Source organism: Tachyglossus aculeatus, chromosome 5, assembly GCF_015852505.1.
Source record: "Tachyglossus aculeatus isolate mTacAcu1 chromosome 5, mTacAcu1.pri, whole genome shotgun sequence".
In the NCBI taxonomy this organism is placed as follows: Eukaryota; Metazoa; Chordata; class Mammalia; order Monotremata; family Tachyglossidae; genus Tachyglossus; species Tachyglossus aculeatus.
The window spans coordinates 69,436,148-69,460,667 of NC_052070.1; the positions used below are offsets into that span (position 1 = coordinate 69,436,148).

Below are 24,520 nucleotides of genomic sequence, written 5' to 3' on the forward strand. Positions count from 1 at the left end.
GCTTTGAATTGTGCTGTTGAGGTAGGGAGTGGGGAGAGGAGCTTCCTTAAAGTAGTTTTTAAGCTTTTTCCCCATTCCAGGCTTGGAACATTATAAAATAATGATGATGATAATAATAATCACTGAGGTTTCCTTAAGCGCTTATTATGTGCTAGGCATTGTTTTAAGCCCTGGGGTAGTTACAAGATAATCAGGTCCCAAAAGGGGCTCGCAGTCTTACGTAGGAGGGAAAACAGGTATTGAATCCCCATTTTGCTGAAGAGGGAACTGAGGCCCAGAGAAGTGAAGTGACTTGCCCAAGGTCACACGGCACGTTAGAGGCAGAGTGGGAATTCATTCATTCAGTCAGTCGTATTTATTGAGCGCTTACTGTGTGCAGAGCACTGTACTAAGCGCTTGGGAAGTACAGGTCGGCAACATATAGAGACGGTCCCTACCCAACAACGGGCTCACAGTCTAGAAGGGGGAGACAGACAACAAAACAAACCGTGGACAGGTGTCAAGTTGTCGGAACAAATAGAATTAAAGCTAAATGCACATCGTTAACAAAATAAATAGAATAGTAAATATTTACAAGTAAAATAGAGTAATAAATCTGTACAAACATATATACAGGTGCTGTGGGGAGGGGAAGGAGGTAGGGCCGGGGGGATGGGGAGGAGGAGAGGAAAAAGGGGGCTCAGTCTGGGAAGACCTCTTGGAGGAGGTGAGCCCTCAGTAGGGCTTTGAAGGGAGGAAGAGAGCTAGCTTGGTGGATGTGCGGAGGGAGGGCATTCCAGGCCAGGGGGATTACGTGGGCCGGGGGTCAACAGCCGGACAGGCGAGAACGAGGTACAGTGAGGAGGTTAGCCGCAGAGCAGCGGAGGGTGCGGGCTGGACTGTAGAAGGAGAGAAGAGGGGATTAAGACTGTGAGCCCCACGTGGGACAATTTGATCACCATGTATCCCCCCCCACCAGTGCTTAGAACAGTGCTCTGCACATAGCAAGCGCTTAACAAATGCCATCAAAAAAAATAAAGAGAGGTGAGGTAGGAGGAGGTGAGGTGATGGAGAGCCTTGAAGCCGAGAATGAGGAGTGAGGTTTAGAACCCAGGCCCTCTGTACTATCAGGCCCCTCTTTTTTCCGTTAAGCAGTAAGCTTTTTCCATTAAAGCATTGCTTTTCAACACAACGTAGGATGTTCACTCTAATGATGGTCTTAAATGAAGGATGATTATTCTAAACATGGTCACTGAGAGAGCAGTAGAAAAAGAAACGGATTTATGCTAAACTAGAAGGAAAGAGAAGTCTGGCCAGGTCAGTGGTGGTAGTACTTAGAGGCAGGAGGACACACTCTCTTGATGACGCCTCAGGACCGCACTCCTCTACCTCCAGGCCTTTGCTTAACCAGGCCTTGCACTTGGGTCGGTGACCTTTGGGCATTTGAAATTCACCCTATCCTCAACTCCAAAGTAGTTTGGCCTGCGTATCTTTAAATTATATATTCTAAACTATTTATTTCTATTAGCGTCTGTCTTCCCCTCTAGACTGTAAAACTCGGTGTGGTCTGTTGTATTGTGCTTAGTACAGTGCTGTGCCTACAGTAAGCACTCAGTAGATACCGTTGTTGATGATGATGATGTCAACCTCACAGGTGGACAGGCTCACGTCAGGTGGACAGTTCACGGCCACGGGGATCCAGGTCCCCTGGGGCCATAAATATGCTTGTGCTTTTGTAGTGACCAGATGACCCAATTGGTGGATTGTCCAAACCTTTCGCTGCCACTTTTTTCTTCATACTTTCTGGTTTCTTTCGACCGTGACCTCAAGCAGAGGTGCAGACAGGAATGAAAAATTAAAGAACCTGAAAGTCAAACCCAAACATTGTAATGTTTATTATTAGTAGCTCAAATAAGAAGATTAATAGAGAGGAAAATGAAAATAATGTTCTGAATACCACATATTTTACCGATGAATTAAAACAGAGTTAAAGCGACTCGGCAGAATTCTCCCTTCTAGTTTGTGGTGAAGGAGGAGATTCATAGTCCACTTGCGAGATTACTAGGCCGTGATGCCTTGAGTTGTTATTCAGAGCTTTAGTAGGCTCTACCTCACACATTAAAATCTTTTGGATTGACCTTTCTGCTTCCGACGGGACCTTCAATCAGTCGATTAATTGACTGGTCAATAAATGAATCAATCGGTGACATTTGTTGAGTACTTATCACGTTCAGAGCACTGTATTAAACCCTTGGGAGAGTACAGTACAATAGAGTTTGGTAGACAAAGTCTCTGTCTTCAGAGATGTTGCAAGCGTCCTTTATTCACATCCACTGCACTGGTTGAATGGGAGCCCCGGGTATAGTGGGAACTGTGTTTGAGCTGATTATCCTCTATTCTGGGATTTACCACAATCATTCAATCGTTATTTATTGAGCACTTACCATGTGCAGAACACTCTAAATACCACTGATTGATTGACTGAGCATTAACTTTCATTAGGGGACCATTTAGCGATCTATGCCTTTGCAGCAGTGATACACTCTGTGTGCAGCATGTCTTGAAGGGTATTTTAGTGATCTAAAGTGTTTCTTGTTAAGTGCTTACTATGTGCCAAGCACTGTTCTAAGTGCTGGAGTAGATACAAGTCAATCAGGTTGAACATACTGTGAGCCCATTGTTGGGTAAAGACCGTCCCTATATGTTGCCGACTTGTACTTCCCAAGCGCTTCGTACAGTGCTCTGCACACAGTAAGTGCTCAATAAATACGATTGATTGAATGAATGAATGAACACAGTCCCTGTCCCGCATGGGGCTCACACTCAATCCCCGTTTTTACAGATGAAGTAAATGAGGCCCAGAGAAGTCAAGTGACTTGCCCAAGGTCACACACCAGACATGTGGCGGAGCCAAGATTAGAACACAGGTCCTCCTAACTCCCAAGCCCCTGCTCTATCCCCTAAGTCACACTGCTTCTCTCGAGAGTTAATATGGCTACCTCACTATAGGGAATAAACTCAGCCTGTAGGAGAATTAGGCACAATCTTTATAAATCGTCCTGGAACATCACAGCTCTACTTGAAGTATAGTTCAGTTGTGGCACCATCGTTACGTTGACTACCTGTCAAGGACCTGGTGGGTGGGGCAAAATCTGTAGATTTGCTTCAGTTTCTTCAGTGTGATTCACATCAACGGTTAGATTTTTGAATGTGCAGAACCAAGAGCATGGACTGAACGGATTATTTAAAAAAAATCCAGGTCCATCGTACTAGCTGTTAAAAAAAATTGCTGCACAGAGAATACCACAGTTTTCTCTTCTAGACAATGCTTTACCCTCCTAATATGTTTCATTCATTCATTCAATCGTCTTTATTGAGCGCTTACTTTGTGCAGAGCACTGTACTAAGCCCTTGGGAAGTACAAGTCGTCAACGTATAGAGACGGTCCCCACCCAACAACGGGCTCACAGTCTAGAAGGGGGAGAGAGACAACAAAACAAAGCATGTAGACAGGTGTCAAGTCATCAGAACAGTTAGAATTAAAGCTAAATGCACATCATTAATGAAATAAATAGAATAGTAAATATGGACAAGTAAAATAGAGTGATAAATCTGTAGAAACATATATACAGGCGCTGTGGGGAAGGGAAGGAGGTAGGGCACGATTGAATGAATGTTTCTATATGTGATTGGCTCCCTTCTAGTGGCAGTATTGGTACAAATGGAGAGGAGAGAGCTCTAACTGTGCTTTTGAAGCAGAAGGTAGAGAGTCCTTATTTCGAATCTCTACTCCTGAATGCTGATTAGCTCACCACCCTGGGGTGGTCTGCAGCACATAGAATTAGGTGTTTTACATACTAATTAGCTCTCAGTGAAAAGGTCTTTTGGCAGCTGCATTAATGTTTTCTGGCCATTTAAATGGCCCCTGAACTTAGTACAGTGCTCCATAAATACTATTGAGAATGCTAAGGGGCTGCCTTTTTTTATGGCATTTTTTTTAAGCACTTACTACTTGTCTGGCACTGTACTAAGCACTGGAGGAGATACAAGATAATCAGGTTGGACACGGTCCAAACCCGACATGCGGTTCATAGTGTTAATCCCCCATTTTACAGATGAAATTGAGGCACAGAGAAATGAAGTGACTTGCCCAGGGTCAGACAACAGACAAGAGGCAGAGCTGGATTACAACCCAGGTCCTTCTGACTCCCAGTCCATGATCTATCCACTAGGCTGTGAGCGCTTGGAACAGGGCTTGGCACATAGTAAGCACTTAACAAATACCATTATTATTATTACTAGTCCTACTTCAGTCCATCCTCCACACTTCACTTCTCTAATCATCATCAATCGTATTTATTGAGCGCTTACTGTGTGCAGATCACTGTACTAAGCGCTTGGGAAGTACAGGTTGGCAACATATAGAGACAGTCCCTACCCAACAGTTCTCTAATGCCAACCTATTCACTGTACTTCGATCTCAGCCGTCTCACTGCCAAGCCCTTGTCCATGTCCTCCCTCTGGCCTGGAACTCCTTCCCCTTTAAGCCCTTGATATTCACTCCACCCTCAGCCCCACAGCATTTAGAGAAGCAGCGTGGCTCAGTGGAAAGAGTGGGGGCTTGGGAGTCAGAGGTCATGGGTTCTAATCCCGGCTGCACCACTTATCAGCTGTGTGACTTTGGGCAAGTCGCTTAACTTCTCTGGGCCTCAGTTACTTCATCTGGGCAGGGACTGCGTCCAGTCTGATTTGCCTGTATCCACCCAGTCCAGTGCCTGGCACATAGTAAGTGCTTAACAAATACCATAATTATTATTATTACAGTGCTCTGCACACAGTCATCTCTCAATCAGTATAATTGACTGACTGAGATGATCCTGTGCCCCTTATCTTCCTGCAGGTCTAGGGGCTCTCTCCCCTTCTCTAGTTCCCCCAACCACTCAGCACAGTAGGTGCTCAATAAATGCCACTTGGGAGGGTCTATCAAAAAAGCAAGCTCCCTGCCCTCCAGGAATAGACTGCCACAAACAGTTTAACCAAATATAAACGGTTGATAGGCCCGGAAGTTAAGTGAATGGGATTTGCACTTTACTGAGCACTTCACTAAGTGAATAAAGAGTTAAAAAAAAAAGACACATTTTCTGCCCTCAAGGGAGTTGATAACCTAAAGGGATTAACTGTGTGACAGGATAGATATCAATATCTAAATGGATCTGTTAAGATGCTTTCAATAAGTTTCTTTCATAAGCATTAGTGATTCCCAATTTGTACTTCCCAAGCGCTTAGTACAGTGCTCTGCACATAGTAAGCGCTCAATAAATACGATTGATGATGATGATGATGATGATGATTCCCTCTCCTTGGCTGAATGGGGCATTCTCCAGTGCTTAGAACAGTGCTTGGCACATAGTAAGCACTTAACAAATGCCATTATTATTATTTATTCTCCTAAGGCATGTTGATTATAACAAAGAAGCCTGGATGCTTCTTGATAATAACTGTGGTGTTTGTTAGGTGCTTACTTTGTGCCAAGCACTGTACAAGATATATCAGGTTCTCCATTGGGCTCACAGTCTAAATAGGAAGGAGAACAGAAACTTCTAAATTTATCTCTATCTTCTGCAGAAATCACTTAAGCTTCCACGGGCCTTTTATTTCTCCGTCTATAAAACTGGAATGATGATAGGAATGTATAAAGTGATATAGTTGCCCTTAAATGCCATCGAGAAGCAGCGTGGCTCAGTGGAAAGAGCCCGGGCTTGGGAGTCAGAGGTCGTGGGTTCTAATCCTGGCTCCGCCACTTGTCAGGTGTGTGACCTTGGGCAAGTCACTTAACTTCTCTGAGCCTCAGTTCCCTCATCTGTAAAATGGGGATGGAGACTGTGAGCCCCAAGTGGGACAACCTGATTACCTTGTACCTCCCCCAGTGCTTAGAACAGTGCTTTGCACATAGTAAGCACTTAGTAAATGCCAACATCATTATTATTATTATTATTATTATTATTAAATAACTATTAAAGAGTGTCTTGAGATCTTGATCGAAAGACGTTGAATTACAGCAAAATGGTGAGCCCTACTCTCCTGTCTCTAGCACAACAGCACTAAGTCCTTGTGAATTATCCTTTTGCTTCATACAAGTGTGTGGATTCACACTCCCAAGCAAACTAAAATCCACATAATTGCCGCTCAGCAGACTTCAGGCAGCTCTCCAAGGGCAGATTCAGCCTCATAATGTTTGATTTCAAACTTTGACCTTTAGATTTTTGGTTATGATTGTGAAATTCTAAGAAATGTAAAAGGGTCTTTTTGTCAAAGATGGAAATCTTTGGCTCCGTTTAATAAATGTATTGCCAGGCCAAATGGATATGGTGTCTTGTGTTCAATACTGAGATCAGCTAATTGGAAAGGAAATGATGAAAAAATACTTTATTAAAGTGTGGGTGGTTCCATCAATTGGGGATTCCAAACTAATTGTCATGAGAAATGTTGGTGTGTTTACAAAAATGATTCTATTATAGTGTAAAAATGTTCATTCCTGGTTTTTTAATCAAATATTTCTTCAGTCCAACCGACTGTAATTTTATTCAGTAAAAGCAGATGGCATGTTTGCTTCAACTTCGGGATGAAAAGGCTATTTTCCTAGTAGACATCGATTAACTTTGGTAAACGTTTTGTAGCACTTTCTAAAAGGTAGTTTGGGGTTTTATAAAAACTTTTATTAAATAAGAAGCAATGTTATTACCAATTTGCAGCGTTTTAATAAATGCTTTAATATTTTATCAGGGAATTATGCTGGTGTATGACATCACAAATGAAAAATCTTTTGACAACATTAAAAACTGGATAAGAAACATTGAAGAGGTATTTGGGAAATTATTCTGCTATTTAACTGCTGAGTGATGGATGGTGTTTGAAACAAACTTTTGCATGAGTTGGAAAAACCTGCTTCTGTTTTTCCACCAGATTGCCTAGATATTAGAAGCAAAGTTCGAGTAGAAAAAATAGCTTTGTTAGGCCCTGATAATTTTTAATGATGAGTTTTTATATAATTATAGAGGAATTGAGTCTGCAGGACTCCATGTTGTCTTTTTCATGAGCAATCAACCTGATTAAAAATAAATTCTGAGAAGTGGTAAATCACTGTTTCTCTTATAGTCCTGATGTAATTTAAAGTCAAAAGGATGTCTCTCCAGGTAGCAAACTAATTTGAGATCTGTCTAGATCTCAGCCCAGAATTTTGCCCACATTCTTCCTCCCCGCTTCCTACATTTCACTTGAATACGTGTAAAATGTTGTCTGAATTAGACTTCATTATAAATTGGTGGGCATGGAGAATTTCTCATCTTTCCGGTCTTTCCCGAAAAGGAATATAGTCTGAATTTATCTACAAAGAGTTTTCTTTTCAAGTGAGCCTGAATCCAGGTTACTTTTTTCCTATCACTACAGATCACAATAATAAAATATCTAGTCACCATTTTGTGGGTGGATCTTTATGAACTGTATTTCAGACTTAAACCCTAGAATAAATTCAGCCAAATAATTAAAAATCATGGTTTTCTGGCAGTCTAAAGACAGATTATTTGGTTTCCCTTGTCTTGTTAACACTTTCTTTTGCTGTGGCAGAATCTTGAACTGCTATTTAGTTGGTTTTTTGCCAGGCACATGGCCTTGTTTTGTGCTTTTGATCCATTTACTCATATTTATTGAGCACTTACTGTGTGCAGAGCACTGTACTAAGTGCTTTTGATGTGGCTAGGGGATCATTAAATTAATTTTTAAAAGTTCAAACAGTTTTTTATAAGGTCTTCTTTTCCTCCCTAGCATGCCTCTTCGGATGTAGAAAGAATGATCTTGGGTAACAAATGTGATATGAATGACAAAAGACAAGTATCAAAAGAAAGAGGAGAGAAGGTAAGATTATGAAATGTAAAGGTTTCCCCTTAGCAACTCCCAAATTAAATTACCTGTTCTGTTTCCTAGAAGCTATACGTGTGCATGTGTGTTCCTCCCTTCAAATGGGTATCATGTTATAAGGATCCATAATCCATACTTGAATTCTGTAAATTAGTATCTGGGATCCTGCTCCTCTACTGTGGGGTCATGATTCATTCCAAAAGAATGTGTCAGTTTTCTTTGTAAAGCCCCATTGGCCTCTATGGATGGCTGCTGCACAGTGCTAGCTTCTGTCTTCTAAACCCTTTGCTTGAAAATGCACTGAATCTCTAACAGTTGGAGCTGCGGGAGAGGTTCCCCCTATTAAATAACAGTTTTGAAAAATAGCCTAGTACCTCGGTGCAGCCCTCGATTCTTGTCACTACTGAAAGTCCAAACATCTGTGACCCAGAGAGCTTTGGAGAAATTTTTTTCTTATTATTTATAAGAAACTTCATAATTAAGGGCAAATTGTTTTTTTATAAAAGTAGTAACAAAAGACCAGCCCTGAGGCTCTGCAGACCAACAAATTTTGTAGTTGATAAACTAAGCTGAATTGAAAGGGCAAAGAACTCCCCTCCTCTGCCCCCTTAAAATAGAAATCTTGGAACAATGAGCAAGGATTTGATAGTTAATGAACAGAAGAGAGCACTCAGGGGAAAATGGGTAACTTGTTAGTAAATGTAAAAATTGCTGCTGTGTGTAAATACTCTAACTGTCACCATAATGGAAATGTTTTTGACTTATTTTCTAGTTAGCGATTGATTATGGGATTAAATTCTTGGAGACGAGTGCAAAATCCAGCATAAATGTAGAGGAGGTAAGAGATTATAATCTTCAGTGATAACAATTTGGACAGTTATTGTTATTGTACTAGTGTTAATTCATTCAATCGTATTTATTGAGCACTTACTGTGTGCAGAGCACTGTACCAAGTGCTTGGGAAGTACAAATTGGCAACATATAGAGACGGTCCCTACCCAACAACAGGTTCACAGTCTAGAAGGGGGAGACAGACGAGAAAACAAAACATGTGGACAGGTGTCAAGTTGTCAGAACAAACAGAATTAAAGCTAAATGTACATCATTAACAAAATAAATAGAATAGTAAATATGTACAAGTAAAATAAGTAGAGTAATAAATCTGTAGTGCTTACTGGGTGCAGAGAACTGTTCTAAGTGCTGGGAAAGAATAAATAATGAGAGATATGGTCCCTGGCCCTAAGAGGGCTTACAATTTAAAAATAAAAAGTGAGAGAGGGGATTGGTGACAGACAAACAGGGAGAGTCTGAGCAAAACGCTAACACAACATAGGGATGAAACAAAGGTAAGAAAGGGATTGTAGCTAGAGGAGCGAGATTTCAGGCTCCTTGCAGCTTAGAATACAGTCACAACCCCAGCCACTCGGTACTTTCTTCAGGAGCAGCCACCAATCAATCAAACAGTGGTATTTTTTTGAGTGTTTACTATATGTAAAAAGCACTGTCCTAATCTCTGCAGTCTTCACAAGGTTTTGTGAAGGTGGTTCCAGGCTGCCCTTGCTTTTGTCTGTCCCACTGGGGTTTTGTGAGGCAGGTTGGGATGGAGATCCCTCAGTGACACAAAGGAGAGCTGATGTGGAGTCCCAGGGAGGCAGGTGTGTAGTTCAATAGAGCCAGTCAATACTAATAATAATAATTGTGGTATCTGTTAAACACTTATTATTTGCCAGGCTTACTAAGCGCTGGGGTGGTTACAAGCAAATTGGGTTGGACACAGTCCCTTTCCCACGTGGGGCTCATGGTCTCAATCCCCATTTTAAAGATGAGGTAACTGAGGCCTGGAGAAGTGAAGTGACTTGTCCAAGGTCACACAGCAGACAAGTGACAGAGCTGGGATTAGAACCCATAATAATAATAATATTGGTATTTGTTAAGCGCTTACTATGTGCCAAGCACTGTTTTAAGCAGGTCATCAGGTTGTCCCACGTGGGGCTAACAGTCTTAATCCCCATTTTACAGATGAGGTAACTGAGGCCCAGAGAAGTGAAGTGACTTGCCCAAAGTCACACAGCCGACAAGCGGCGGAGCTGGGATGGCAACCCATGACCTTCTGACTCCTGGGCCCATGCTCTATCCACTCTGCCATGCCACTCTTCACAGTCAGTCAGTTGTATTTATTGAATGCTTTACTATGTGTAGAGCACTGTAGGAAGAGCTTGGGAGAGTACGATATAACGGACACATTCTCTGCCCACAACGAGCTTACATTCTAGAGGGGAGAGGAGAATGCCGAGGACCCTGCTGTCCCAGTGGGGTGGATCCGCTTAGCCATCCCGTGGACAGGCAGGCCCGGGGGATGCTCTGGAGCGTTTCATTCAGTCATTCAATCATATTTATTGAGCACTTAGTGCATGCAGAGCACTGTACTAAGTGCTTGGGAGAGTACAATACAACAAACAGACACATTCCCTGCCCACAACGAGCTTACAGTCTAGAGCAGGGGAAACAGACATGAATATATATAAATAAAATTTATTTGAAATCACTGCAGCCCACAGTGCACAGGGAATGGTGGAAGCTTGGGACCTGTGATGATGATAGGGTTGGGAGCGGGAGGCGGGGGGGTTTCTAGAGAATTCATACAACTGTCTGGTGGAGAAGCTGGTTTTGCATCGACCCGACCTCTGAGCTGCTGCACGATTAATCAATCAATCAATCAATCGTATTTATTGAGCGCTTACTGTGTGCAGAGCACTGTACTGAGCGCTTGGGAAGTACAAGTTGGCAACATATAGAGACAGTCCCTACTCAACAGTGGGCTCACAGACTCAAAGGGGGAGACAGAGAACAAAACCAAACATACTAACAAAATAAAATAAATAGAATAGATATGTACAAGTAAAATAAATAAGTAAATGGAGTAATAAATATGTACAAGCATATATACATATATACAGGTGCTGTGGGGAAGGGAAGGAGGTAAGATGGGGGGATGGAGAGGGGGACGAGGGGGAGAGGAAGGAAGGGGCTCAGTCTGGGAAGGCCTCCTGGAGGAGGTTTTTTGCTTTTTGAGAAGTCGCGTGGGGTAGTGGATGGAGCACAGGCTTGTTAGTCAGAAGGACCTAGATTCTAATCCCGGCCCTGCTACTTGCCTGCTATGTGACTTTGGGCAAGTTGGGCAAGTCACTTCACTTCCCTGGGGCTCATCTGTAAAATGCGGAGTAAGCATTTAACAAATACCACAGTTATCATCATTGCAATTATTATTATTGACTCTTAGCTGGTGGTTTCAGATGCCTAACCTTATAATAGATTTCTTAATGAGTCATCATCTGACAGCAAGTCACAGATAAAAGAAATAGTTCAAATTCATTTTTCCCATGTATTTGGGAAACTAGAACTCTGAGCAACAGATCCAGCACGGCTTTGCATACTTATTTGTAATCATTTGCATTTTGTCATAATCAGTTATGGTTGAAAGGCAGTAATCACTGTACAGTTTTATTCTAAAACTCTTGGAGAGATTTGAACTGTCATCCAGTGAACAGATTTCCTTAACGTGAGTGTTTGCTATGGGTTAGCCACAGTGCCCTGAAGGAAAATTGTATTTAGCAGTTGTGGATATTCATGAGGCAGGCTCTTTAATAAGGTGACAATAGGGTGGATATATACAGTCTCCCTAACAATGTGCTTTATTTGACAGGTAGACTTGTGATAATTTCTTAATAGCTTAATTTCAATGGCACTGTTAATTACATCACAGTCATTCCCCTGGCTCAGCACAGTTCTAAAAGGTGTCAGATTGGTCTCAGTTGTGGCCAGGTTTCTTTCTCTCAATTTTTAATACTTAGAAAAGTCGCCGTAGTCCGAAAGATTTAACTGATTGAGGGAAAAGAAGCCCTATTCCAGTTGCAAAGGAAGAGACAAGCTGAAGCTGGCAGTTTGAAATCTGTATTCCTCTTTATTCCAAGAAGAGACCCCCTCGATTAGGGCCCATAGGGGTTAAAACGGTTGCAAGGGCTGTGCTTAGAAACCCAAACCCAGACCTACCATAAGAAGCAGCGTGACTCAGTGATAAGAGCACAGGCTTGGGAGTCAGAGGTCATGGGTTCGAATTCCAACTCCACCACTTGTCAGCCGTGACCTTGGGCAAGTCACTTAACTTCTCTGTGCCTCAGTTACCTCATCTGTAAAATGGGGATTAAGACTGTGAGCCCCACGTGGGACAACCTGATCACCTTGTATCCCCCCCAGTGCTTAGAACAGTGCTTCACACATAGTAAGCGCTTAACAAATACCGTCATTATTATTATTATTATTATCTGACTTTCTGAGCAATTTAATCAGCATCCTCATCTAGGAACTGGCAAGATATGTTCATTCACAATTGAGGTGATTGATACCTATCCCAGTAAAATTGTGCTAGGCAAGTAGGTGATAAATAATGACAGCAGGACACCCAGATTCCCAGGAGCTGCTGCCTGGTGGTCCAGACCGGGTGGGATAATCAATCAATCAATCAATCAGTCATATTTATTGAGCGCTTACTGTGTGCAGAGCACTGTACTAAGTGCTTGGGAAGTACAAGTTGGCAAAATATAGAGACAGTCCCTACCCAAGAGTGGGCTCACAGTCTAAAAGGGGGAGACAGAGAACAAAACCAAACATACTAACAAAATAAAATAAATAGAATAGATATGTACAAGTAAAATAAATAAATAAATAAATAGAGTAATAAATATGTACAAACATATATACATATATACAGGTGCTTTGGGGAAGGGAAGGAGGTAAGATGGGGATAACTTCAAGGAAGATGGGTAGGGTAAGCACCAAAGCACAACCATAAACAGGGTATCATAACTCTGGATTGCTGGGAAGTAACAGCTGGGTATGCAGCATTCATTCAGTCATTTATTGAACGCTTACTGCATGCAGAGCATTGAACTAAGCACTTGGGAGAGTAAACAATAAACAGACACATTCCCTGCCCACAGTGAGCTTACAGCCTGGAGGACTGCAGCAATAAGAAATAGAGTGGCTCTTTTTGTGTAGGTGTTGTTCAAAAACTATGAGACTTAGAGATAGTAAAAAAAAAAAAGTTCTGGGCATAATGAATTGCAGTTTGACACTCAGAGCATTGAACTGAGCACTTGGGAGAGTACAGTATAACAATAAACAGACACATTCCCTGCCCACAATGAGCTTACAGCCTGGAGGACTGCAGCAATAAGAAATAGAGTGGCTCTTTTTGCATAGGTGTTGTTCAAAAACTATGAGACTTAGAGATAGTAAAAAAAAAAAGTTCTGGGCGTAATAAATTTCAGTTTGACACTCAGAGCATTGAACTAAGCACTTGGGAGAGTACAGTGTAACAATAAACAGACACATTCCTTGCCCACAATGAGCTTACAGCCTGGAGGACTGCAGTGTGGCTCTTTTTGCATAGGTGTTGTTCAAAAACTATGAGACTTAGAGATAGTTAAAAAAAAAAAAGTTCTGGGCATGATAAATTGCAGTTTGACTAGACCGTAAATTCCTTGAGAGCATGGACCATGCCTTTCAACTCTATTGAATTGTACTCTCATGTTTAACAAAGTGCTTAATAAATTCCATAGATGAATTTATTTATCTATTTATGGAATAGAGAAATGTATTATTAATTTCTCATTATTATTAATAATTATAAATTTATGGAATAATAAATTCCATAGATGAATTTAGAAGTGTGCACTGTGGGAGGCACTATTATTCCCATAAGTTTTTTCAGCCATATTCTTAGAGATTACTGTCAGTAGCACTGTTTTTTTAAAACAAAGGCCGAGTTTCTCTCTATGTAGTTAGACATCGAGACCAACCTGGGACAGGTGACTCCATGAGTAAAATGATTTTCTTTTAGGCTTTAGCCAGGGCGTGGGCAGCAAGGAAGGTAGGAAGTAGACAGTTCCCAATGTTGGGAGGGACTTGGGTTGAGGGGCGGTGAAACTTGGGAAAGTTCTTTGGATGTGAGAATTGGGACACCAGAGAGGAACATGTAGGAGATTGGAAGTGGTGGCCAAGTGGCTAGAGCATGGGGCTGGGTTCTGATCTCAGCTCTGCCATTTGTCTGCTGTGTGACCTTGGGCAACTCACTTAACTTCTCTGGTCCCTAGTTACTTCATCTGTAAAATGGAGATAAGAGCGTGAGCCCCATGTGGGACAGGGACTGTGTCCAAACTGATTAACTTGTATTTACCCCAGCACTTAGGACAGAAGAGCTTACCAAGTACCGTAAAAAAAAAAAAAATTAAGGATGTTTAAAATAAAAAGCGTTTTCTTATGCCTTGTACAGATTTTGTATGAAGTAAGGGAGATGTCGTCACCTCATTCAGTAGATGTACATTCATTCATTCATTCAATCATATTTATTGAGCGCTTAGTATGTGCAGAGCACTGTACTAAGCGCTTGGGAAGTACAAGTTAGCAACATAGAGAGACGGTCCCTGCCCAACAGCGGGCTCACAGTCTAGAAGGGGGAGACAGACAACAAAACAAAACATATTAACAAAATGAAATAAATAGAATAGTAAATTGGAATAGAATAGAGTTCATTCATTCAATCGTATTTATTGAGCGCTTACTGTGTGCAGAGCACTGTACTAAGTGCTTGAAAAGTACAAGTTGGCAACATATAGAGACGGTCCCTACCCAACAGCGGGCTCACAGTCTAGAAGGGGGAGACAGACAACAAAACAAAACATATCAACAAAATAAAATAAATAGAATAAATATGCACAAATAAAACAGAGTAATAAATACGTACACACATACATACACATATACAAGTGCCGTGGAGAGGGGAAGGAGGCAAGGCGGGGGGAGGAGGAGGGGAGAGGAAGGAGGGGGCTCAGTCTGGGAAGGCCTCCCGAAGGGGGAGACAGACAACAAAACATACCAACAAAATAAAATAAATAGAATTCCTTCAATCGCACTCACTGAGCGCTCACTGTGTGCAGAGCACTGTACCAAGCGCTTGGGAAGTCAGAAGGTCATGGATTCTAGTTCCAGGCCCACCATTTGTCTGCTGTGTGACCCTGGGCAAGTCACTTCACTTCTCTGTGCCTGAGTTCCCTCATCTGTAAAACGGGGATTAGGACTGCGAGCCCTATGTGGGACAGAAATTGTGTCCAACCCGATTATCTTGTATCTACCCCAGTGCTTAGAACAGTGCTTGGCACATAGTAAGTACTTAACAAATACCGTGATTACCATAATTAATTATTATCTAGGCAAATTTGAGTTGAAAAGAGTGTTTGTCCTTTTTTTCCTGAAGATGCTTTTGAAAACATTACAGTAAGATGAGGCATTATTGACCCTGAAACATGGGAATTATGTCTGTTTTATTGAAAAAAACAAAGCTGCAAAATAATTTTCAAAAGAAACCTGTGAATTGATCATCACTCATGTTTTTAGTTTGAGAAAAATGCTGACACCTCAGTAAACAGATGACAATTATAACGAAATAAACTTCCTCCTTATGGGAAATAATAATAATAATAATGGCATTTATTAAGTGCTTACTATGTGCAAAGCACTGTTCTAAGCGCTGGGGAGGTTACAAGGTGATCAGGTTGTCCCACGGGGGGCTCACAGTCTTAATCCCCATTTTACAGATGAGGTAACTGAGGCTCAGAGAGATTTCATTGGAAAAGCAAAGTGCAGCTGCATTAACCTAATGTAGTTACACTTGGGTAATACATTCAAAAACATAAATGAAAGTCGACAGCGTGTTTCACCGTAAAGGTGTTTCCTTTTTTCAGTCCTTGTTGATAATGTTTCAACTGTTACAGACAATACCGTCCTTAGATAATCTCTTAAGTGTGTCCCGAGGCTCTTAAACCGAGGTGTGTTTGTGTAGATCAAATAAAGAGTCCCATTAAGGTCAGCTGAGAGTAATAGGAAATGCATTTCAGATTGAAAAACATAGCCCTTCATCTGTAAAGGAACCACCAAATTGTTTACCTTCCTCATTCATTCATTCCTTCAATCTTATTGAGCGCTGACTGTGTACACCCGCTTGGAAAGTACAATTTGGCAACAGGTAGAGACAATGCCTACCCAACAACGGGCTCACAGGCTAGAAGGGGGAGACGGACAACAAAACAAAACAAGGAGACAGGTGTCAGTACCATCAAAATGGATAAATAGAATTATAGATATATACACATCATTAACAAAATAGAGTAATAAATATATACAAATATACACAAGGGCTGAGGGGAGGGGGAAAGGGGTAGGGTAGAGGGAGTGGGGACAATGGGGAGGGGAGAAGGAGTGGAAGAATAGCTGGGGGGCTTTGTCCGGGAAGGCCTCCTGGAGGAGGTGATATCTCAGTAGGGCTTTGAAGGGAGGAGGAGAACTAGCTTGGCAGATGTGTGGAGGGAGAGCAGGCCAGAGGTAGGAAGCGGGCCAGGGATCGATGGCGGGACAGGCGAGAATGAGGCACAGGGAGGAGGTTAGAACTGTGCTGCATTTTGGATTTTTAGTCTTATAAGTTCAATACAGAATGCATGAACACCCTCGAAACCTAATAGGTGATGAGCCCCTGTCCCCTTAAATGCTTTTATTTTTTTAATCAAAATGCACAGAAATTGGAATGTCTAGGCCAGCTAAAATAGCCTAATGTGTAAAACCATCTTTTTTCTTTAATCTGCTTTACCAGGACTGTTAACAGACTTTTAGGAGGTCATTTCTGCAGTTTCCAACCAGAAAAAGTCATGCAAATTCTGTTCTAGTTACTCTAGTCAGACTCCAGGGTTTCTGCTGTTTTGCTTAGTGATCCAAGGTTTCCTGTCCCTTGCCCATGGAAAGTTAAACGTGTTAAATCAAATTTATTTTCGTTCCTGCAGTTTCACTTTGCTCATTGCAGTGGAAAAATTAATGGCATTATTTGTGAACTCTAGACTGTAAGCTCCTTGTGAGCCAGGTGTGTGTGTGCTTATTGTTTTATTGTACTCTCCCAAGTGCTTAGTACAGTGCTTTGCACACAAATGAATGAGCATAAAGACAACATTCTGGGAACACTGATCTTATAAACTTTCTTCCTTGCCAGTATAGAGTTGTTCCTATTAGAAGGAAAGATTGAGCTGTAATTAATTTACTCCCCCCACCCACCTCATTTAATAAACTTCAGGTACTTCCAGTGCCCTGACAAATCTTCATAAATCAATCAATTGCATTTATTGAGCACTTAGTGTGTGCAGATTACTTTACTAAGCACTAGGGAAAGTACAGTATAACAGAGTTGGTGGACGTGTTCCCTGCTCATAGCAAGCTTACAGTCTAGAAGGGGAGACCGATATTAATCTCTCGGTTTCCCAAAACAAGGTTTCTCTTCCATGAGTGGGTTACCAATGATTTTGAGAATTGGAGACAAGTGTTAGTGTTAAATCAATCAGTAGTATTTATTGAGCACTTACTAAGAAAATAGAATAATAGAAAATGTAGAAAAAATAGAAAAGAGCTGGAAGAGCCCAGTGCAATAGAGTAGGGTAGACATGATTGCTGCCTACAAGGAGCTTACAATCTAGACATTAAAATACATTGCACATAAGGGAATTGACAAAGGGGTTCAGATCAGAGTACATAGGTGACACAGAAGGGAGAGTGAGAAAGGGAAATGAGGGGTTAGGGAAAGCCTTTTGAAGGAGATAGAATGTCAAAACAGCAACATTTCTGGGAAAATTGCTTCTTTGGATTAGTTCAGTTTATGTACAATAAGATCTTCTTAAGATATTTTATAAGAAAGCTGTAACTAAAAACACAATAAGGAAGCTTATTAAAATTTGCATAAAGGAAGCAGCCTGGCTCAGTGGAAAGAGCATGGGCTTTGGAATCAGAGGTCACGGGTTCAAATCCCGGCTCCACCACTTGTCAGCTGTGTGACTTTGGGCAAGTCACTTAACTTCTCTATGCCTCAGTTACCTCATCTGTAAAATGGGGATTAAGACTGTGAGCCCCCCCATGGGACAACCTGATCACCTTGTAACCTCCCCAGCGCTTACAACAGTGCTTTGCACCTTGTAAGCACTTAATAAATGCCATTATTATTAATCAATCAATCAACCGTATTTATTGAGCGCTTACTGTGTGCAGAGCACTGTATTAAGTGCTTGGGAAGTACAAGTTGGCAACATATAGAGATGGTCCCTACCCAACACCAGGCTCACAGTCTAGAAGGGGGAGACAGAGAACAAAACCAAACATACTAGCAAAATAAAATAAATAGAATAGATATGTACAAGTAAAATAAATAAATAAATAGAGTAATAAATATGTACAAGCATATTATTATTATTTAGAATAATCATGGGAAAACAATAGGCAGAAATTTCTTTTAAAAAAGGCAAAAATGAATTACAAATCATAGAAACTATAATGAACTTTTTTTCCATTTTCAGGCATTTTTTACACTTGCAAGAGACATTATGACGAAACTCAACAGAAAAATGGTTTGTATCTTTAAGAACTGTTGAATAACAATCATTCTGATGATGAAAGACGTCACAGAGTGCAGGGCTACAGCTTTTAAATGCTCTTAGTTGATTCATGTAAAACTGTTTTGAAAGGGTTTATCGTTGGCAGAAACTATTTTGCCGTGGTCCAGTGAAGAAAGCAGTGTTCAGGAAAGAAGGATATCTGGGCCCTAGTCCTGGTTCTTCCATAGGTGGCTACCATGGGCCAAGAAAACAGGTGCACCTCGCAGTGTGCTGCACCCCTGCCCGCCTATTCTTTTGTGGCACTCGATGCCCCAGTGGGAAATACGCAGGCACCTGAGTGGTGTGAGAGATGCCGGGCAGGCTTAGTGGAAAGGATGTGGGACTGCGAATCAGAAGACCCTCGTTCTATTCCTGGTTCTACCACTTTCCTACTGTGTAATCCTGGGCAAGCCACGGGACTTCCCTGTGCCTCAGTTTCCTCATGCGTAAAATGGGGATAAAACACCTGGTCTCCCCCCTCTTCTTAGATTGGGAGCCAGGGACTGCATCCGATCGGATCATCTTCTATCTGACACAGCTCTTGGCGTGTAAATGCTTAATAAATAGCATTAATTACTATTTATTAGTAATTTTTTACTAATTTATTAGCTATTTTAATAAATAGCAATACCATTACTATTTAAGTCTTAGAACTAGGGCCCACCTTTGGTTCCTGTTGATGACTCCTTATCTGACAGCTGTTTCAGCTCTGTCACTTGGCAATCCGGACAGATTTTGAGTGGACCGTGACATTGGAACAGATTCCTAGAAGTGAAGCAACAAAAAGACTGAATTTTGATCAGAATGAATTTCATTTTGCTAAAAAAAGCTATTTTGGGCCATTTGTCATATGACTGGCATTTACGTCAGTGGGCAGTGGTGAAAAGGTCATTGAAATGTGCTTAAAGTGTTTCAGTGATTTCCACATGAAACACCTCTTTTCTAATCACTAACTGGACATTCAGCGAGATCTGTGTATGTGAAGATGCTGGCACTTTCTTGGAATGACGGGATTATTGTTATTCCTGCTATGTGTCCATCATTACCCTGACACTCCACAGCGGATTTCTTTGAATTTGGAAATGAGAGCTTCTTAATTAAATGCATTATTCCAAAGAAATTAGTCATCTCAGAAGCACTCTCCTTGTCACCCTTTCTTTCTTCAGAAAATAAAAGATCCCAAAGAGTTTTGTCATATCCTGTAATAATCTCCACTTCAGAATGTTGTCTTAAGAAACCTATATCAGTTTTCTCTTCATAACAAGAAGCAGCAAGAATACAGGACTGGAAGTCAGAAGGACCTGGGCTCTAATCTCCTCTGCTTATCTACTGTGTGACCCTGGGCAAGTCACTTAACTTCTCTGTGCCTCAGTTACCTCCTCTGTAAAATGGGGATTAAGACTGTGAGCCCCATGTGGGCCAGGGAATATGTCCAACCTGTTAAGCTTGTTTCTACCTCAGTGCTTAGTAATGGTGCCTGGCACATAGTAAGTGCTTAATAAATTCTATAGGGGAAAAAAAAACACATTTAAGAGTTATACTCCTTAACCATTTGTGGTGCTTTCTTTTCATCTGTTAGAACGACAGCAGTTCTTCGGGAGCGGGTGGACCGGTGAAAATAACAGAAAATCGATCAAAGAAGAGTAGTTTCTTCCGCTGCGCACTACTTTGATGAACTTGTAATGATAGACTGCAGCATACCTAGGAGAACCTTTACCGCTTCTCTGCAAGCACACCCAGCTTCAGAGAAGCAATGCCACCAAGCTGCTGCTGAGAGCTCCGTTGAACTTAGACTTCTTAAAATGCCAAGTGGATGTCAGCTTGATGGCCTATCAACCCCGCCAGGCTCCCTTTACTGAAAACATGGAAGCAAAGAAGTGGAGAGACATATGCAGGAATTAACTTGGTTTTTTTTTTTCTTGGTTTCTTTGTTTCATCGCCTATTGCAAAAGCTGCTATATTTCTTTTAACTTTGCACATCAGTGTTAGCCTTTCTTTACCTGTTACTGCACAACATCACACTTACACTTGCACAGTTTTGTCTTGTGAAATTCTTAACAGTTTATTGCATTGCGGGGGGGGGGGGGGGGGTATTTTCTAGAGGCAAAATCGACAATGTGAGAAAGGTTAATTCACTAGAATTCTGATTCACTTGACCTTGTTCAGAAAGACGTGATTGCAGCTTCAGTTCATTTCTACATAAGGGCTCGGGTGTCATTTGTTGAAAATCAGTGTTAAACACTAATGTGATTTAATTTTTTCAATTAAGAAAATGCACTAATTTGTCTATATAGAAAGTTCACAGAAATTTTTCTGAGTGGAAGGGATTTCTTAACCCTGTTCTTTTTACCTCTGAGGTAAGCTGGGTATAGTATGTTTTTCTTAATAAGTATCTTCTCTGCCTAATCTTTAGTCACCGCCTTTCAAAAACATCCACTCAATCTATTTTAGCTTTCTTTTAGTTCATATTTAGGACTCTTCTTTGGACCTACGTTCTTTAACGCCATTAAAATATTCTTGGATTTTTGTGTGTTTTTATAGCTATGATACCTCCTTGATCTGAAATCTTGCATCAGTAGAGGTATGGGTACTTTGTTTATGCTAAATCTGCCTATTGAACTAATAAAAATTCTCCCTGTAGTTTTGCCTCCTCAATGTCATAGCTGGAGCATTCATCTTTACTGTAACCACTGGCAGTGATGCTTGGTAAGAATTAGTCTCCTGTCCAGGTTTGATAGCTCTTTAGTATGGAATACAACCTGTTGAGATTAACTACAGTCTGAGAGTTTTTGAAAGAGGACAACTTTTTTGTTTGAGGCCTTTTTTTAGTATAAATGATTGAACTCTGCCGCTTCTGGTGGTTATGCCCTTTCAATAAAGGAAACATGAACATTTTAGTTTTAGAGCAACTCTTGTTGAATGTGTAAAAACTGGGTCCATTTACTCAGGTTTTAGGCTATAGAACATACTGTTGCCAACCAGAAGGTCACTTGACATGGTAATTCGAACTTGATATATCCTTTACAGTGTATATTTTTTCAAATCTTTCCATGGATGAGAAATAAGAGAATAAGGGTTTTAATGTTTGGCGATGCACCCGATTCAGACCGACATAATCAAATTGGCAAACCTAACACTGTCATCAGTGTTTGTGCTAGACTATTTAAAGGGAAGTGGAAGACGGGTGAGGAGATGAAATGGGTCTTTCGTAATTTCCTAACTCTTTTTTTTTCCTTCGAACTCTTTCTATATCATCTAGAAGGAATATAATAATGTAATCATTGATAGCTGATAGTAGAAATAGTGGATTTGGTTATCGCAGGTAACTGTTTCAGTTAGGGAGTGTGATTAGAATGCTTTGGTCATTAACCTTTCTCACATTTTGAAACGTATAAACAGGCCATCAAAATTAATAAGGGACCTTCCATTTCTGTTGGGCTTCTAATTATGTTGCAGAAAATCTTCAGCCTCACTGACTTTCTAATCAGTTTTGGATTTTAAATGACTCCAAACATGTGTTCTTAATGCTAAATCCCATATAATAAAGTGCTCTTTGTAATTCGATTGTGGTTTACTATTATTCAGACTGATTTTTGACCAGAATAAAAGCTGTCTACATTTAGCATTTTATGAAATTGGTAAACGTAGTTACATTTTCTGCAAAAGTGTTTTCTAATAGAGCAAGCATTATGACACCATTTATTGTGAATGTAATTCTCTTTCAGTAATTTACCTCTGATTATTTGGTGTCCTAATGCTTCAACTTTATCTCAGGGGTTGTCTGCGAACCAAAACTGACATACTGACATATTCTGTGTTTGGCTTTTTTTTTTATGAACAGAATGCTTTTGCTCTTGTTGTACATGTCATATCTCTCCTTTATTTTTGGTTCCTGTATATATTAAAACATAGTCTCCATGAACTTCCCTTTGAAAGAGCCTGAAAGTAGTAAGTCTAAAAGGGCTTTTTGAGGTAGCAGCAAATTTGGTACATCAGCTCTCTTGTATAAAAAAAATTTAAAATAGTTTCTTTGCTATTTTCTTACATTTAGCTACGCTAAATTGTATATAAATTTGAGGTGAGACCATAGGAAATTCACTTTATGCATGGTAAAATGATGCAGTAAATATTTCACTTCGCTTAATAATGTTCATATAGTGCATTATTTTTTCTATTCGTAGAAGGATTTGTGAAAGATAATTTTGTCTGTTCCCTGCTGAAACTGAAAAACTAGTTTCGTGTGAACATTTTGTGGTCTTAAGGTAAAATAAAAAAAAAATCGCAGCAGTATTAAGTGGTTCCTTGGCTGCACTTTATAATCAGTGTGCTCCTCCTTTTTATAATGGTTGGTGTAGACTTTTCCACATACAGCCGGAGTGCCAGACAATGAAAAATGTGTTGTAACTAAGTAGCATGTAAATCAGCTGATAGCGTTCCCTTTTGCTGAGATCTTATTTTAGCTATACTTTGCATTTGCAAACAGTTATTGGTATGTTTTACCAGTCCATCTGTTAATAGACCCTGGCGATTTCCTTACAGCGTCTGTTGTTAACTTCAGACTATAATCTTTACTTTGAAGGAGTCTTTTTTTTTTAACTATACCTCAGTAGCTAGTATTCTAATATCCAGTAGAACAAAGGTGAGCCGACTATTACGCATCCTACAAAGTAGAAGGTGTATGTTTTGAGTGATCTAAAGGCATCATTAGCCTTTGGGCAAAGATGGGTGTTTCTTCTTATTAAGAATAGAGCCTACATTTCCTGCAAAAATAAAAAAAAAAGAAGTGTTTCCCATCTTTTTAAGTCTGTCTGTGCAATATAGATAAACTTAACTTTCAAGATTTCTCAGTAACAAAAGATACAAAACAAAACTTCAATTTATAAATGATAACCTTTTAGAATCTGAACTAAAACTATCAAAGCTTTTTCAGCCCGTGACTTAAATGACATATATATATGTATATATATATATATGGGGCAATTTTTAAAATCCCTGATTAATGTTGTTTAGTTTGTAATCTTTTAAGGCAGGTTTTCATGCTTAAATTTACATTTTAAACCCCCTTTTTGTAGGTTGATTCATTAGTCTCTAATGGCTTCTTTAATTCTCATAGTTGCCATTTTTTATTTTTTTTTTATGGACAGGACAATTCTTGTTCCTTTTAAGAGAAAAAAGATATCTTACCGTAAAACCAAATGAACCTTCAGATCCTCTGAAAACTTCCTAATGGCAGTTGGGTGGATGGAATTATTATGAGTCTATTTAGATTATCCAAATTGTTATTTTACTAACCACGACAATTCATCTTTAATCTGATTTTGTAATTTTGAGTGAAGTTTGTAGGAAGAGTTGAAGGATTAATTATTAATAATTGTATTTAAAGACTTCTGTTCATCCCTTGGGATATGTGTGCCATATCTGGTCTTTTTAGATGTAACTTGAATTTCAAGATGTCAAGAAAAAGCAGAACTTCCCATTTCATTTTCTTAGTTTTCGATGAATTTCATTACTGTGGTGCATTCCTATGGCCTTACAAATGGGTTGGGTTTTTGGTTTGCCACTGACACTGCTAGAATAAGACTGCAGTGTTCAGGTAACTGAATATCTGTCTGAAAAGCACGACCCTAGGGAGAAATGCTTGATTTTTTTCAATAGATTCCTCCTACAATGTGTGTTTAAGCACATTTTATCTCTGCTCCAAAGGCTTAATGTGAAAAGCTCCTGCAGATAAAGTGGACTCTTGTCATGTGGTTAACTTGTATAAATCTAATCATTAATTTGTGTACTGATACTGATGCTGTGTTTTAAAAAAAAATAGATTTTATTATTCATGTGAATTTTTTTTACAACAATGTGTCTCAAATAAAAATTACATAATGAAAGTATTCATAGCTTTCTGTACAAAATACATTCCATGTTTTTAAAGTAATTGTTGTTGGAAATTTTCTTTAAATATTTGAGTGACACAAGGGGCTTCCCATTTTTTGCTGGTAACCCCAACCCCTCCAAAGACGCACACACACACAAAACCTTTCAAGTTGGGTGATATTAAATAATTTAAGGCAGAAAAACCAATTAAATGACTTAGGTCCACACCTGAAATGTAGTTT

General features: G+C 40.1%; 1 protein-coding gene across 1 annotated transcript in view; it reads left to right on the top strand.

Annotated features, from left to right (window-relative positions):
- RAB8B (RAB8B, member RAS oncogene family) overlaps window positions 1-24,320 on the top strand; it is an 88,363-nt gene extending 64,043 nt beyond the window's left edge. The window contains exons 4-8 of the mRNA XM_038746438.1: window positions 6,763-6,840; window positions 7,801-7,890; window positions 8,666-8,731; window positions 18,333-18,383; window positions 19,990-24,320. Of these exons, the coding sequence (XP_038602366.1) occupies window positions 6,763-6,840; window positions 7,801-7,890; window positions 8,666-8,731; window positions 18,333-18,383; window positions 19,990-20,082 (378 nt within the window). The 3' untranslated portion in view covers window positions 20,083-24,320. The remainder of the gene's footprint in view (window positions 1-6,762; window positions 6,841-7,800; window positions 7,891-8,665; window positions 8,732-18,332; window positions 18,384-19,989) is intronic.
- The last annotated feature ends 200 nt before the right edge of the window (window positions 24,321-24,520 follow it).